This window comes from Phalacrocorax carbo, chromosome 6 (assembly GCF_963921805.1).
Source record: "Phalacrocorax carbo chromosome 6, bPhaCar2.1, whole genome shotgun sequence".
In the NCBI taxonomy this organism is placed as follows: Eukaryota; Metazoa; Chordata; class Aves; order Suliformes; family Phalacrocoracidae; genus Phalacrocorax; species Phalacrocorax carbo.
Window position 1 is genome coordinate 7,897,050 of NC_087518.1, and position 14,492 is coordinate 7,911,541.

A 14,492-nucleotide genomic window follows, 5' to 3' on the forward strand; every position below is an offset into this window, starting at 1 on the left:
AAAAAGAAATGAGCCTAGCAGTAAAATGGTGTTGAAGGATGTATGGGAGATATGATGTCCGTCTATATGTGGTGCTGGATGGATGGATTTCCTGCACAGAGTTTTGCTAAGTGGCCTTGGGATTGTGGAAAGCCTCCATGACCTCATGCTGAGGACTGGGATTTGAGCTATTCCTGCTGCATGACAGGAGCGATATCCTGATTTATCCCTGCTGTGGTGGCTGCCCATGACGGGTCTGGCGAGCTGCTGTGGGCAGAACTGTGCAGTGGACGCCTTGACCTCTGGGCAGAGCAGGAAGGTGGAGTTGCTTCCCCTTCGAGCCTGCCTGCCAGAGACATGATTCAGATTTTACAGCTGGTTGACTGCACTGTTCTTGCTGCCAGAAAGGGATAATATTCAATGAGTCGCTTGTCTTTCAGTTGCTGCTGTCCAAGACCCTGCATGCACCTTATAAAACCAGTCTGGTGACTTGGCCAACTGGCCACTGAGAGGTCCAGGGTCTTCCATGTCCTCCCCTTCACATTTAACCTGCTGCTCTGCTCAGCACTCCATGCCTTGCAAGCACTCCTCTACCTGGGGAAGAGGTAGTGGCTAGTCACCAAGTGACCCAGAGTCAATATGGGATTTGTTGTGATTTCCCTACTTCTCTGCTTCCAACTAAAGCCCTGCTCCACAGAGGTGGGGGGGTGTTCCATGAGAGGATAACAAAGGTGGTGGAAATTAGTGCCGTCAGCCCCTGGTGGCAGGAAGGGCTTGGCTTGAAGCCAACTGAAACTCTCTGTGGGCACTGGCTTGAAACACCCACAGCCCTGTTGTGTTGGGTGCTGCGTATTTTTTATGGACAGCCCTGAGATTGCAGCCAGAGGGCATGATGAGATAAGAAGCCCACATGGCAGATGAAAAACGATCAGCCTGTTGCTGAATATGAAGCAAGGAAGGAAGCTTGTAAATACCACACCAAGGAGGCCGGCATGTGCTGTGAGGATGGGCTGGTGATCATACAAGCCCTAGTGCTGCCTCTTGCCTCTTGCTCTGCTCATCTGCCACCCAACTGGAGTCTATTTGTTAACACTTTTTCCCAAAGCTGGCTCCCAGCAGTGTGGCCACTGAGCCGGCTTTCATCTCTGCGCCTCAGTGGAAAGCAATGCCAGGCTGGAGCACGAATGAGCGTAGAGACAACAGGTCTAGGATCTGGCCCATCATACTTTTGTGATGCTGCTAGGAAAATATAGAGCAAATAATGCTGTAGGAATAACTTAGCCTACATATGCTACACAAGAGCAGTTCCCATGATGTTTGTTCAGTCCCCGACTAATTTCGCACACAGGACGGGCTGGCAGATTATGCAGTGAGACATGCTAATTCAGGCCTGTGGTTCATGTGAAAGAGTGACGAGACAGTCTGGGAGACAATGCGAGCTAATATTAGAACGCCAGGCAGGGAGTCAGGAATCCTAATCCCAACTGCCACTGACCTGCTCCCAGGCCCTGAATCCCTCTTTGGAGCTGCTTGGAGAAAAGGAGCATCTCCCTTTCCGTTTGGCCGGGTTTGCCCTGGGAGCCCTTTATCCCAGCCAAGGCTTCTGGCTGTTATTACATATAAATAGTAATGATGATCATAATCTTTCCATAAGGGGTATGGCACTGCAGGGGTAGCGCCTCGTATCCAAGATGCTGTTTTTGTTGGACCAAGCTCATATGTGCAGTAGATGCTGCTTTAGCATAAAGATGCTCTTGTGGGACCAGCAAGCAGTAAGTCGATCAGAGATGTATCTGTGAAGATACAGCATCAGACACCGCCATGAATTCTTCTGCTTGAGTGCTTCAAAAAGCAAGACAGGGTTTGTAGATCTTCCAAATCACTGAATGATGTCTTGTGGTGTGTTAATTGGCTCTGCTTCTCAGAACATTTATGTGTGTGCTCAGCCTTACACATGTGGCTTGTCTGATGCCTGTAAATTACTCTCATGAGAAAGTAAAGCCAGTCCCCAGATGGCTGCAGGATCAGGGCTGTGTTGTGTGTTGCTGCCTCGTCTGTGGTGGCTTTTGCTAGAATTATAGTTATGAGCCAGAGAGGGACCTCCCAGGTACTCCTCACTGTTGAAGGAAGAGTGCACCGATACTGCTCTGGAGAAACTCCTTCCTAAAACCTCAGCTTGTCCCATCATCGTGCCTTATGGCTACTTATTAATATATTTCTTTTAATCTTGCAAATTTTTTGTAAAGGTGCAATTAATTCTCTATCATAGAAATCTTTTCCCCATTTAGAGTTTCTGCTGGGTGGGAAGGGATTTCTGCTGTCTATTCTGTATACAGAATTGCTATTAATATTCTGTGCTTTGATTCTTCGTGTCTGAGAAAAAGAAAAAACCCTGCATCGTGGAGCTGGTGGACAAGCTACTGCACTGATATAATCCCATGTGCCAGTTAGTTTTGGGAAGCTGAGCCTTTGTAACTAGTTTTATTTTCAAACCAAATCATGAGATTGGCACTTTTAATTAGCTCCACACAAGCTGTTTGAACCAGGCTCTGCTATGGGGAGAGGTGAGTTTTTCCAAGCTTTTTCTTTCTGCTCTTTTTGTATAGTTAAGCCATCAGACTCAAATACACATCCATCACAAGGGACTATCAACTTACTCAACATGCAGCATCTTCGAAAGGTTCAGACTTTGCCTCTTCTTTATGGCACCATAAAGACTTACAGCAGAAGCCTTTCCTGATTTAGCTGTCTCCTGCTAGTTCAGGATTTTTAGGGGGAATGAATAGCAAGTTTTATGCGTTGAAGATACATAGAGAAAACAGAGAGGAGATGCAGAGAATGGGATGGGGAGGTGGTACTTCGTAGAAAGCAGGGGAAGAGCAGGGAACGGCATCTCCATTAGCCTCAGCAGAGCTGGTGGTGGAGTTTGAGGTTGCGGCTCTCTGTGTATCGGCAGAGGGAAAGGGGAGGGTAACAAAGGAGGAGAGAATGAGACTCCCAGGGTCTGAAGTGAGTTTGGTGAGTGTTGGTGCCTTGGGCAGTTGAGTTGAGCTCTCCACACAAATGTGAACCCTTTTCCTTTTTGAGCAGCAGAAGCAGAAAGGGGGAGGCTTATCAGCTAAGGCAGATGAATTGTGATAGCTTATCTTAGCAGGGCAGAGCTATTGTCTACTGAAAAGTCTCTGGTAACTCATGTGGAACCATTAAAATAGCAAAAGAAAAATTCCTAGGGAAGAATGCGACTTAATATCTACTAGACTAGGGGCAGGAACTTGCTCCTTTTGTGTCTAGGTTATAGTCAAGAAAGACGAGAAAAGTCAAGACTTTTTCTTTTTCCCTCAGATATTTTTTATCTGCTTTTTGGAAATAGTAGTGAGAAATGCTTGTGTGCGTACCAGACCTCTACTCCCACAAAATCTGCCCAAAAGGGATAAAAGTTGAAACATGAAGGAGGCTCAGCTTCCTATGCAAAGATAGTCTCATCCTTGCTCTAACCAACAGGCTGTGCCCTCTCCCCTCCGCTCCAGACTTCCTGGGAGCTTTCCAAGGCTGGGAGCAGCCTGACTCCCTCCTTGCCAAAAAGCCGCACCCACAGCAATCATATCCTGGAACAGTAACAGCTTCTGCAGGGAAGATACGCTTGAAAGAGACTAATAAACTCAGGGGCAAGTTAATGAGATCTGCAATTTTTTATTGTGTTGTGTTTTTTTTTAGAATCTCACTTTAAAAAGTGACTTTTGGTTTCACACTATCTGCAAGACACCCCAAGGCTGGCACCCCTGCAAGGGTGTACCTGCTGCCAGCCGGTCACTCTGTGCCCTTGTGCTTCCACCCAATAAGCACCACATCCCGATATACCTGGCCTGTTGCATGTTATTTAAGCCATAGGATATGACAGAGCATGTTTTATGGAGCCATTAATTTATGCTGTGGGTGACTTTAACCACCCAAGAAGTATATTAATGGCCCTATAAAATACACCCTAGAGTGTCTTAATATGGTTATGAGGTTGATCTTCAGCCTTAGATTCCTCTGTGTGTGATATTATTGAAATAAATTGTAGAGGAAGGTGACACAGGGGACCCCAGTAAAGGCTGAGTTACCTTTTTCTTCTTAGGATCCTGTGGCCACAGATTCACTCTGGTGAGAGAGCCGTGGGACAGGATCCAGCCACCCTGCGGCAGGAGACTGGAGGTGTCCCATGCGAGGTGCTGCCTTTGGGGATGGAGCTTGCGGCCCAGCTCTGCCAACAACCTGAGGCAGTACCTGTCCGTGCTGGCTGCCCTGTGGCTCTAATCAGAACTGCTTGTGCCCTGGCACTTGAGAGGTTTTCTACAAATACAGGGTTCAATTGGCATCTGGAGTTGGGTCATCAGCTGAAAGGTTTGACAGAGCCAGGACTCAAAGCAGTGTCAGCTTGGTTCCTCCTCGCTGCCAGAGAACAGCACCAGCTTGTCCACAAACTCTGGATGCCACACAAAAAAAAATTCTTCTCTGTTAAGAGTTAGGCAGGATTACTATGAACAACATTCCCTCTTTGGGAAATAGAGCAATACATGGCTTTCCTACTGACAGATGCTGGTAGCATGAGTGCACCAACAGGAAACCTCAATGTCTGAAAGACTGGACCTTGTTTAAAGGATCATCATCTTCTCCAAGATCCACATACTCAGGATTTCAAAACCTCAAGGCCTGTGATGTCAAAGTACTGAGGGTTTGGGTTTTATCTGGAAATTAAGAATAAATTCTGCTTTATTAAATAATCTGTAATTCTGGCTGTAGCCTTAATCATTGTCATCTTTATTTTACATGCTCTGGTGGGATTGCATGGCTCTGTACTGCCATAAACCCACAACATTCTCAGTGAGTAGACATGGGCTGTTTTTTTTTTTACCCCAAAACAAGTAAAACTGTGGGTTTCTCTAGTTTTAGTATGAAATCTGAGAGGATGATTTGATGCTTGGAGGAGATTTGATTCATTTTAAAATCCAGGACACGGCATGAAATTTCAGAGATGCTTATGAGACCAAGGCCACAGGTTGATATCCTATTTGAAAGGACCATTTTAGCTGCTGGTGTGTGTTTGCAATGGGGTCCAAAGCATGGGGAGCACCCTCTGAAGGAGGAAGAAAGCACCAGCCCACTCATCCCAGCAGATTAGAGGCTGCTGACAGATGGGCCACCAAACCACAGCGACTTTAGACAAAAGAGCAAGGGAATTGGGCTCTGCTTAAAGCTCTGGGCCAGCCCAAATTAGCTTTTATAGTGCTGTTGAGTTGTTAAGCACACTGTCCTGTCTGAGATGAGGCTGGACCAGCTGCTGCAGGTGAGGTAGGATGGCTGCAGTGAGCCTTGCTTGGACAAGGGATGTACCTGAACTTCTCTCTGTCCTGTGTTAATGTTCAGTGTTCCCCAGGCACCCTGTGAAGCTTCATTAATTAATGTTTATGAAGCGCTTAGAGACCCTTGCAAAAAGGAGGGTATTGTTATTAGAACTGCAGTTGTTAGAGGTGAAGACAGTCTGTTAATCATTATCAGTTCCCTGCAAAGGCAGGACCACTGTCCCCTGGGAGAGAGGCCATGCTGTGCAAAGGCAGGTTTTTGTACAGTGTAATGACCTGATTATCTATGGGGCTGGTGTCAGGGACTCTTGTGGGCAGGAGCAGGAGGCCTGTCACAGGCTCAGCACCATTAATGGCTAACCAAGGGCTTCCTGTAATGGAGGTGGCTGGAGCAGCTGTGTCCTGAAATCATCTTGTTGCAGCAGTGAGGTGCTGGACACTTGCAGGGTCGGGAATGAGAACAACAAAAAATCTTGGCTATATTTGAGCTGTTACAAGTGATGCTGGCTTCCAGGATCTAGGGCTATCCTGACCAACTGGTCCTTACTGGATGCAACTAAAAGGTAAAATGGTAGGAGGTTGGTCACGGAGGAAAACTGAAGAGAAACTCTTAAAAGCAGGAGAAAGTTCTGGCTGAGGTTTGTGGGTTTTGTTAATTACCAGCAAGAACAATTTTGGGAACACAGTGGCCCAGACACGAGCACGGCGTTAGGATTACGATGGGATCAGCTCACACTCGCATTAGTGTTGCAGCATTTGTAAGCAAACAGAAAATGGCCCTTGGAAATCCGTCGTCTCATAAATCTTACTAGCAAAATTGTTTTTCTACATAGTGTTTGTCAAAAGTTTTTCCATGAGGCATGAGTAGTTCTGTAAGATCTATTCAGGGCAGCCACAGCTCATGTGATGCTCACATGGATCCCAGATGAATTCTAGCTTAGCCGGGCTGTCACATAACACATCCCGCAAAATGATGGTGATGAAAATATGTCACACCCAGCTCTCAGCTGTGAACAAGAGTCTCCTTGCGCTGTGAGCTCACACGTGTGACACAACTATCAGCTGGCATGCAGATGAGATGCAAACCCTTCCCCGCTAGCCAGGCTGCTGCTGCCTTAGGGATCGTGGGCCTCCTTAGCATTTATTCCTTGGGGGATTTAGCCTGAGCACTGAACCAGTTTTTACTGGTTGAGGTACAGTAAAAAGCATGCTGTGATCCTGAAAGTGGCAAACTGGGTAGCTGCTTGCAGTGCCAGTGAATGTGGACGTAAAGCAGTTACTACTGCTCAAACACAGGGGGTGAGCACAGCTTTTAGTGTGAAAATTAACTATTCAAGTTCCAAATGGAAAGAACCCTCTTAGAGAGATGGAATAAATCAAGGGCTAGACGCAGCAGGTAATTTGAATTTCATGAGTCCACTTAGGTATTTGCCCTTCATACCCAGGAAAGCAGGCTCTGCCCCGCTCCTTGGAAGGGGCTCAGGTACTTAGTCCAACTTCCTGAGCACTGGCAACCCCATCTGCTTCCCGTGGAGACCTGGACAGCGGTGCCTGAGGCGGTGGGGGGGGGGACACGGACGGAGCTGACTCACCGCTGTGCTATGCGACTTTGGACAAAGCGTTCCCGTTCCCTTGCCCGGAGGTGGCTGTGCCACTCGGGCCAGAGACCGCGGCTCTGCAGCTGCAGAGCTCTGCCTGCAGCGACGGGGGTTTTATGGAAGAGCCATCCGAGAGATGTCGGCTGGGAGAAAGGAGTGATGGGGGTGCAGGGTGTGGGGAAGGACAGGCCTCCCGACTTCACCCAGGACAGTTGTAAGGGCAGGGAAGGTGCCCCTGTCACCCCTCTTACGAGGTCTGTGAGCTAAGCCTGGCTGTGAGCTCGGCCAGCACCGGAGGACGTTAGGCTAAGCTCAATCCCCAGTTACCGCACACAGGCTCCCTGACCCCGCCGGCTCTCCTGCATCGCATATCATTTCGGTACACGCATGGCTTGAAAGATGTGAGATGAGAGAGCAACGCGGACAGCAGCAAAAGTCTGCGGGCTGTACCGGCAGAGCGCACGTTAGGGCAGCGCAAAGACCAGGCTCTTTGTTTCCCTGTGTCACTTCTCAGCCCGGATTAGCAGCAAAATAGGGCACGCACGCATCTGACAACTGATTTCCTTGCTGGAAGGGGTTCGGTCATGCATAAGACTGCTCAAAATGAGGCCTGGCTTTCAGGTTTGGAAGCATGGAGCATGACCTGGAAGGGACAGCTGGTATATGCACACTTACTTATTTTCCCCTTTTGAGTTTTGCACCAGTTCTGGGTAACTTTGAAGAGCTGTGGCTGAGGGCGAACAAATGGAGGCACGTTCCTTTCCCCAGCAAACAGACGTCGCTGTAGATCTGCCCAGCTTCTAAGCAATTAGATGGGGAACATAAAAGGCGAGAACACCATTAACATGGCAAATTCAAGCGCTAAAAAAACACTGTTAACACCGCAAAATCAAGCACTAAAAAACACTATTAACATGGCAAAATCAGGCACTAAAAAATTGACTAGCGGAGAGCTGAGGATGCGAGCGCGGCTTGAAACTCGGCCTCGCGCAAGCGCTTTGATGCCGCGTTGATGACAAGCTTGGGCAAAGTTTTTCCTCGGGACTTCTGCTTCGTTGCGTTACGGTTCCCCCCCCCCCGCCGCCCCCCCGTAAGGACCCCCTGGAAAGCTCAGGTGAGCCGCGATTCCAGAGCTTCGCAGCTTAGAACATCCTAGAAATCCTCCCGGGTGAGCAAAACCCACCCCTGTCCCTTCCCCCGAAACGCGAGCGTCTCCCGGGGCTGAACTTGTGGAGGAGCGCCCGGCGGCGCCCCGTGCGGGGGAGGCCCCCGGCCCCTGCCCGGGGTTGTGCTGAGGGTCCCGCCGCCCCCCGCGGGACGCACACACCGACTTTGCCCTTGGCCGGAGCTGCCCGCGGGCGCGGGGCGGGCCGGGGCCGGGGCCGGGGCCGGGGCCGGGGGCCCGGGGCGGGCCGGGGGCGGGGAGCGGGGCCGGGCCGGGCCGGGCCCGGGGCGGGGCGGGGAGCGGGGCCGGGCCGGGCCGTGCCAGGGCGCCTGCGCGGGGGCGCGGAGCGGCGCGCGGCGGAGCGGGACCGACCCGAGCGAAACAAAACAAACGGGGCTTTGTATCGCCTTAAAGGCGCCGCCGCCCGCCTCCGCGCCCCGCGCCGCGGAGTGCCCGAGCAGCGGCGCGGGAGGGCGAGGGCCGGCCGGATTTGCTTGTTCAGCCCTTCTTTTATTTATTTAATTTTATTTTTAATTTTTTTTTTTTTTTTTTAAGAACACCCCGAGAGAGGGAGGGCGGGCGCGCACCCTCCGCGGGCGCGGAGCCATGCGGGCCGCGGGCGGCCGGAGCGGGGCGCGGCGCCGGCGGTGATGGCTTGAGGCGGCCGGCGGCGCGGCGCGGTCTATGAGGCAGCGGGTCGGCGCCCCCTGCGCACCTGCTTACCGCGCTTCCGCGGGCGCGGAGGGCCGCGCAGCACCATGTCGCGCGTCGTCCAGAAGAAGAACCACTGGGCCAGCCGGGTGCGGCTGTGCTCCCTCACCCGCGGGCCCGGCGGGCAGCTGGGCTTCGCCCTGCTCGGCGGCGCGGAGCACGGCGAGTTCCCCTACGCGGGCGCGGTGGCGGGGGGCGGCGAGGCGGCGCTGAGCGAGGGGGAGCTGCTGCTGGAGGTGCAGGGGGTCCGCGTCTCGGGGCTGCCGCTCTACGACGTGCTGGAGGTGATCCGGAGCTGCAAGGACCCCATCGCGGTGAAAAGCGTCCGGCAAGGTGCGAGCGGGGCCGGGAGGGGCGCGGCGGGGACCCCCTGCCCGGTGGCGGGGCCGGGAGGGCGAGGGCGGAGAGGCGACCGTTAGTCCTCGGGGGGGGCAACGCGGGACCCCCGAAAAGATCCACGCGCCGCGCGTGTGAGTGCGCGGGCGTTTGCGCCCACTCGTACGCGCCCCTTCGCCCTGCGCACTTACTGCGCACAGGCAGCGCCTCGGCGTCCTGGCTCAGCCCGGAGTCTCCCCGCAGTTTGCTGGGCTGCGTTAAGCACCATAGTGATTGCGGGAGACTTTCCCTAAGGTACCACGGAGGCTCCGGCGCTCCCTGCGGGGGCACCCACGGGTGTCGGGGGGAGCCCGGTGTCCGGGGCTGACACCTGGACCGGCCAAGGGAGACCTGCAGCTGAGGGAATGTGGGGGAAGACTCTCTCCTCCAGCAGCTGAGCATCTTTCCGAGCAGCCGCGCTGTTGGATGATGACCGGAGTCTTGTCGGAAAAGTGCAGCATGGGATTGCCGGCTGCCTGCCTTAGGAAGGGAAAAGCTGTGATCCTCTTGCGAGGGCAGTTCCCCTCTCTGGCTGAAAGTCAGCTCGGGTTTGCTGGGTTTTTCCCCCACCCTTGGGTTGCCTTAGGTGAGGGCTCATCCGAGCTCCCGGCCCTGCAGCGCACAGGTGAAGGCATGCACAGGTAGCTCTCCCGTTTGGCTGGGGAAGAGGAGAGGAAGAGTCCTCCCATGCGAGATTAAAACAAAGCCACTTCACATCCGTGTACACGCAACAGTCACTCAACAGGTTAGCGTAACAGGCCCGGCTGGTGGGCTTGTAATTTCCAGGGCAGGACTTGAATTTAGCGCTAGGAAACTGTTGGCGTTGCCACAGCTGCTCTGAGGTTGGCTGGATGGGCGGGATGAGGAGGGCTGCAGCCGGACACCTGTGGGCATGCAGGGCGGAGGAGTGCCCCAGAGTCGGCTCCGAGTGGAGGAAGGAGGGGAAGTTTTATTTGAATCACCCAAGAAATTCCTTAGGGGAAAGTTTATTTGCCATCCAGACGTGAATACTTCCCAAAGTTGGGGGTTTTGCTGTGGCTGGTGGTGCAAGGGGGTTTTTATGCTGTACTTGTCTGCAGCGACCAGCTGGGTTGAACCAAAATTTATGGCTGGCTGGCAGGACCGTCACCTGAAGTCTTGTCCCTAGCCTCACCGATGAGCTGAGCCGGAGGGCTGCAGGCACTTGTTTCACAGCCGTCCTTCAAACCTCCGGAGCAGGTTGCAGCGATGGGGTGTGGGAGAAGAGCTGAGCTGTGCTGTGCTGTCCCCTCTGCCACCCGCTCCCCTTCCACAGGGGCAATGTCAGCTCCAAGCTGGCCCGCAGCTGGGGTGCCAAAGCACGGCTACTTGCTAGTCATTTTGAGAGTCAGTAGCAATATTCCAGCAAACAGCGTTGACTCCCAACAAAAACAGTTTTCTTTAAACAAATGTGCATTTTCCCTGCTGCGTTTTCTTGGCTTCGCTGGGAAGCGGGGAGCCTGCTGGTTTCCCTGCCCAGGCGGGAGGGGGGAGAAAAGCATGAAGAAAAGTATGAGGAAATTAGGCAGGGATTTTTTTTGTTTTTGCATTCTGATTGTTTTAGCAGAAGTGTTAAAATACAGCTTCTGATGTTGCAATGTGTTCGGTGTTAGTGCATGAAGGAAGGTGTGTAAAAACCACCTTCCCAACCAAGCACTTTGTGATTAAACTTTTTAGTTATTTTGGAAACGCTAGTTAATCTAAATAGAAACATGTCATGGGAATATACCAGAAATGACAGAATTTAGGGGGAAATGTGTCTCAGCTCCAGGGTATGGTCAAAAGAAAGGGGCAGAGAGCTGAGTTTTAGCGTACTGGTTGGGCTGACCTGGAACTTGGAAGAAAAAGGTTCAAAACTCTACCTGGAGTCAGGGCAGGCACTTGAACCTTGGACCATCCTCATCCAGAGGTGAGAACCAAGCCCTGGGTTACTGGGACTGTAGTTTTCCCCGTTCAAGCCCCCATCTTTTCTTTTTAATGTTTTATTAGACAGGAATGTAGCCTAGAAATATGTATTTTTTAAAATCTTTAAATATTTTTGTGGTCTGGAAAGCAGTTCCCTGTGGCTGTCAGTTATAGCCTGGCATCTGCATGCTGTTCTGCGCAGAGCAGGGAACTCCCTTGTGGATCAGGATCATAAGCGTAAAAAAGGAGAGGGTTTTAATTAAAACGCGTTACTTCTATGTTGATTAAAAGCCTCATTATGGAGATGGCAACTGTCATTCAAGAGGAGGTGTGTGGCACTAGAGCAGGCAGCAAAGGAGTGTGAAAATAAGATTGTAAACACATTTTTAACTATGTTTCTCCTCCTCTTCCCAGTTTTTAGTGCCTAATTGACTGGTGCTGAAGTGCTAGGGCAACATTAGCCTGGAAATGTATACGTTTTATTGCCTTGACTATTTTGTATGACATTTACAAGGCTGGAAAAACAGGAAATTTACTATAAGCAAGCCAGTCATCTGCAAGCATGAACAGAGAAAATATCTGTTCTGACCTTGCACTTGTGGGAGACAAGGGACTAGGCTGTGAAACATAGGTGGAGTAGGTTATGCGCGGGCTTTATCATTAAACTAAGGTTTTTAGACTTACAGGTCCATGTGCAGTATTTTTTGTTGCTTTTGAGAGTCAGAAGTTTGAATAGGTTCCCACAAAGGACAAAAAGGGAGAACCTATATGAATTTGCTGAATTGGAATAACAGTATTTAATACTGTTCACATGGGATTTCTTGGTCCTTCACTTACCCTATGAGAAAAAAGTGGGGAAAACGAAAGAACTTCAACAAAGCTTTCCCTTTCTTTTCCCCATATGCACCCTTTTTTGGTATTATGTTTGAGGGGAAAAAAAAAAACAACACTATAGTTGCCTGGTTTTTGGGGAGAGAGAGGAAGTATCTGCTGCCATGTATCTTAGTAACTTCGAGAACTGTCAAAGGTGTGAAAAAACCTCAGTTGACATGTAGTGCTTTTATGACTGACTGTTTCCATCTTGCAACATTGCCTAAATTCTGATGAAGTTGGCAATTAACTCCTGTGGCATTAATAAATGCATATTATTATTACTTGGTCTGAGAGTATAGAATTAATAGATTGAATTATAGGAGCAATGGTCACATATTCTTCTGTAAAGCTTGCAGAGCCTTAGCAAAATGATTTCTTGGCTGTGTTGTGAATATTGTAGTTTCCCTGAGTACAGTTTACACTTTTCAAAATAGCTCAGTTGGATAAATCAATAATAAAATTTGGCACGCTGTTTCTTCTTATGAATCTCGTTTAACAGAGCCCAGCCATTCTTCACAAGGGAAGAATTAAGGCTGTATCTATTAAAAAATCACCTGTGTTTTTAAGGCAAGGTATCTGGGTTTTTTCTCTCTCCCTCAGTGAGAGATGGGCACAGCCAGGGAGATGTCAGACTGTGGCCTTTTATCCCCCGCCCCCCTTTGGTTAGATGACCTGTGCCAAATCATCCCAAGTCAGATGCTTGGTATGGGAAACTGTTAAAGCTGATATGTTTGTACACTTATTTTTAAATTGTTTTTTTGAGTTCTCATTTCAATGCTTTGCTTCCCTAAACAGTCTCTCTCGGGATCCCAAGCTCTAAATGACCAATCACTTTGATTGTTGTTATGTTACACATGAGGTGTTGAGATCAGCTTATGCAATTAGTAATTCTCACAGTTTTTTGCAGCTGGGACAATCCCACAGTAGGGAGGAGTTGTTGCAGGTTTGTGGGCTTTGTTTTTGGTTTCTTTTTTCTTTAGCCCCATACCCAGGGCAAACAGGAGCGGGCGTGATCCCAAACAGAAACTGTCGCTGTTTACCCAGCACTATCAGCTGCGTTTGTTTCTTTTCAAACATTAACTTGACCCTAAGATAGATTCTGAAATACGGTGCAGTGGCTTAACGCTTCAGTGTCAGGCTGGTATTGCTATAAGAGGCAATCAGGGAATGTTGAAATCAGTTATGTGTACTAGTCTGAACGAAACCAGCTTCTTTCAAAGAGTTTGCATGAGCTGGTATTTGGGCCTTTTCTATTTATTTTTGTGAGAGAGCTTGTGAGAGAATTGCTGTCCTGGATGTTTTTCTTTTGTAGACTATTTAAAAAAAGAAAGGGTTGATGCATCTATAAATTTTTGTGTATTTAGTAGCTGAGCGAACACTGGGAAGTGGAGTGTTGCTTTGGTAGTGGGTGACAGGGAACATCCCGTGCTAAGTAGGTTATGCCGGCGCCTGGCACTGCAGAGACCAAAAGCGCGCCCTGATGCACGCGTGCCTCCCTGAGATGGAGCAGAGCTTGCGTTCGGTTTAATGTGCCAGCATCTGCCTCCATTGGGCCAGCAAAGGGAAAAGCTGTTTAGAGGGTGAGCTCTTGCTGTTCCTAGTTTACTTCTGCAGCATCATGTGTGAGCCCCCAAAAGTGTTTTCCTTGAGTCTTTGCATGGCTCAGTGCCAGTCGCTTGCACGGTGAATTCTGTAAGCTGTTTTTCCATTTGACCCAAATTCTTTTTGGACCCAAGTTGATTTCCAGTGGAGTGAAAGATTTGCCATCCAAAAACTTGGGAGATGTTCGTGCAGATCAGATTTGTACGGTTTGTTTTCAACGCTGACCTGGTGGGATGAGCGTTGTGCAGGGCTAGTCACTACTGAAATGTAAAATAAGGAAAGGCAGAGTCACTTTTCACATCACTCCTAGGATATTTTGCTACGAATGAGTCATCTTCTTTCTTTCAAGTAGTGCTGCATTTAGTAGTCATGAAATGTGTGTCTGAGTACTAAAATACTGCTGTGAGGAAGACCTTATCTTTACTGTGCCCGAATTTACAGTGTAGTACTTGTCAGGATTTAGAGGTTGATCCTGCTTGTGGCAAACCAGTCATCCATCATCATCTGAGCCGTGAGGTCGCACCCCAGAGATGGACATTAGAGCCTAAGTGCCACATCTTTGCTGCTGTAAAAATTTTCAGGAATGAATATGATCCTTTTAATGGCATGAAATGGGATTATGTTTTCCACAATAAGGCCAATCTTTCCACCTGTTGAGATGGGACTCCAGGATCCCTCTTTGTGGCCAGTCAGATCACAGAGCAATTAAATCACAATTATAGTCTAATTATGAGCAGTTATTCAACATCATTGCAAAATAAGACGATAACACCGTCTTGCATATTGTTTGGGTTTATTTTGTTTATGACCAAGTTACAGCTCCTGCATGAGTGAATTATGGACCTGCTATTGTGAGATTTAAGGTTGATCTTCCATGTATCTTGTTAGAAATTTAAGAACTTAACAGGTTTGAAAGCCAAACCA

At 49.6% G+C, this 14,492-nt stretch overlaps 1 protein-coding gene across 26 annotated transcripts in view; it reads left to right on the forward strand.

Moving 5' to 3' along the window:
* Positions 1–8,395: 8,395 nt before the first annotated feature.
* The window catches only part of MAGI1 (membrane associated guanylate kinase, WW and PDZ domain containing 1), a 360,734-nt gene continuing 354,637 nt past the window's right edge, over positions 8,396–14,492 (forward strand). For all 26 annotated transcript variants that reach the window (XM_064453525.1, XM_064453527.1, XM_064453528.1 and 23 more), the window contains exon 1: positions 8,396–9,128. In XM_064453525.1, coding sequence (XP_064309595.1) covers positions 8,843–9,128 — 286 coding nt within the window. In that variant the 5' untranslated portion in view covers positions 8,396–8,842. The remainder of the gene's footprint in view (positions 9,129–14,492) is intronic.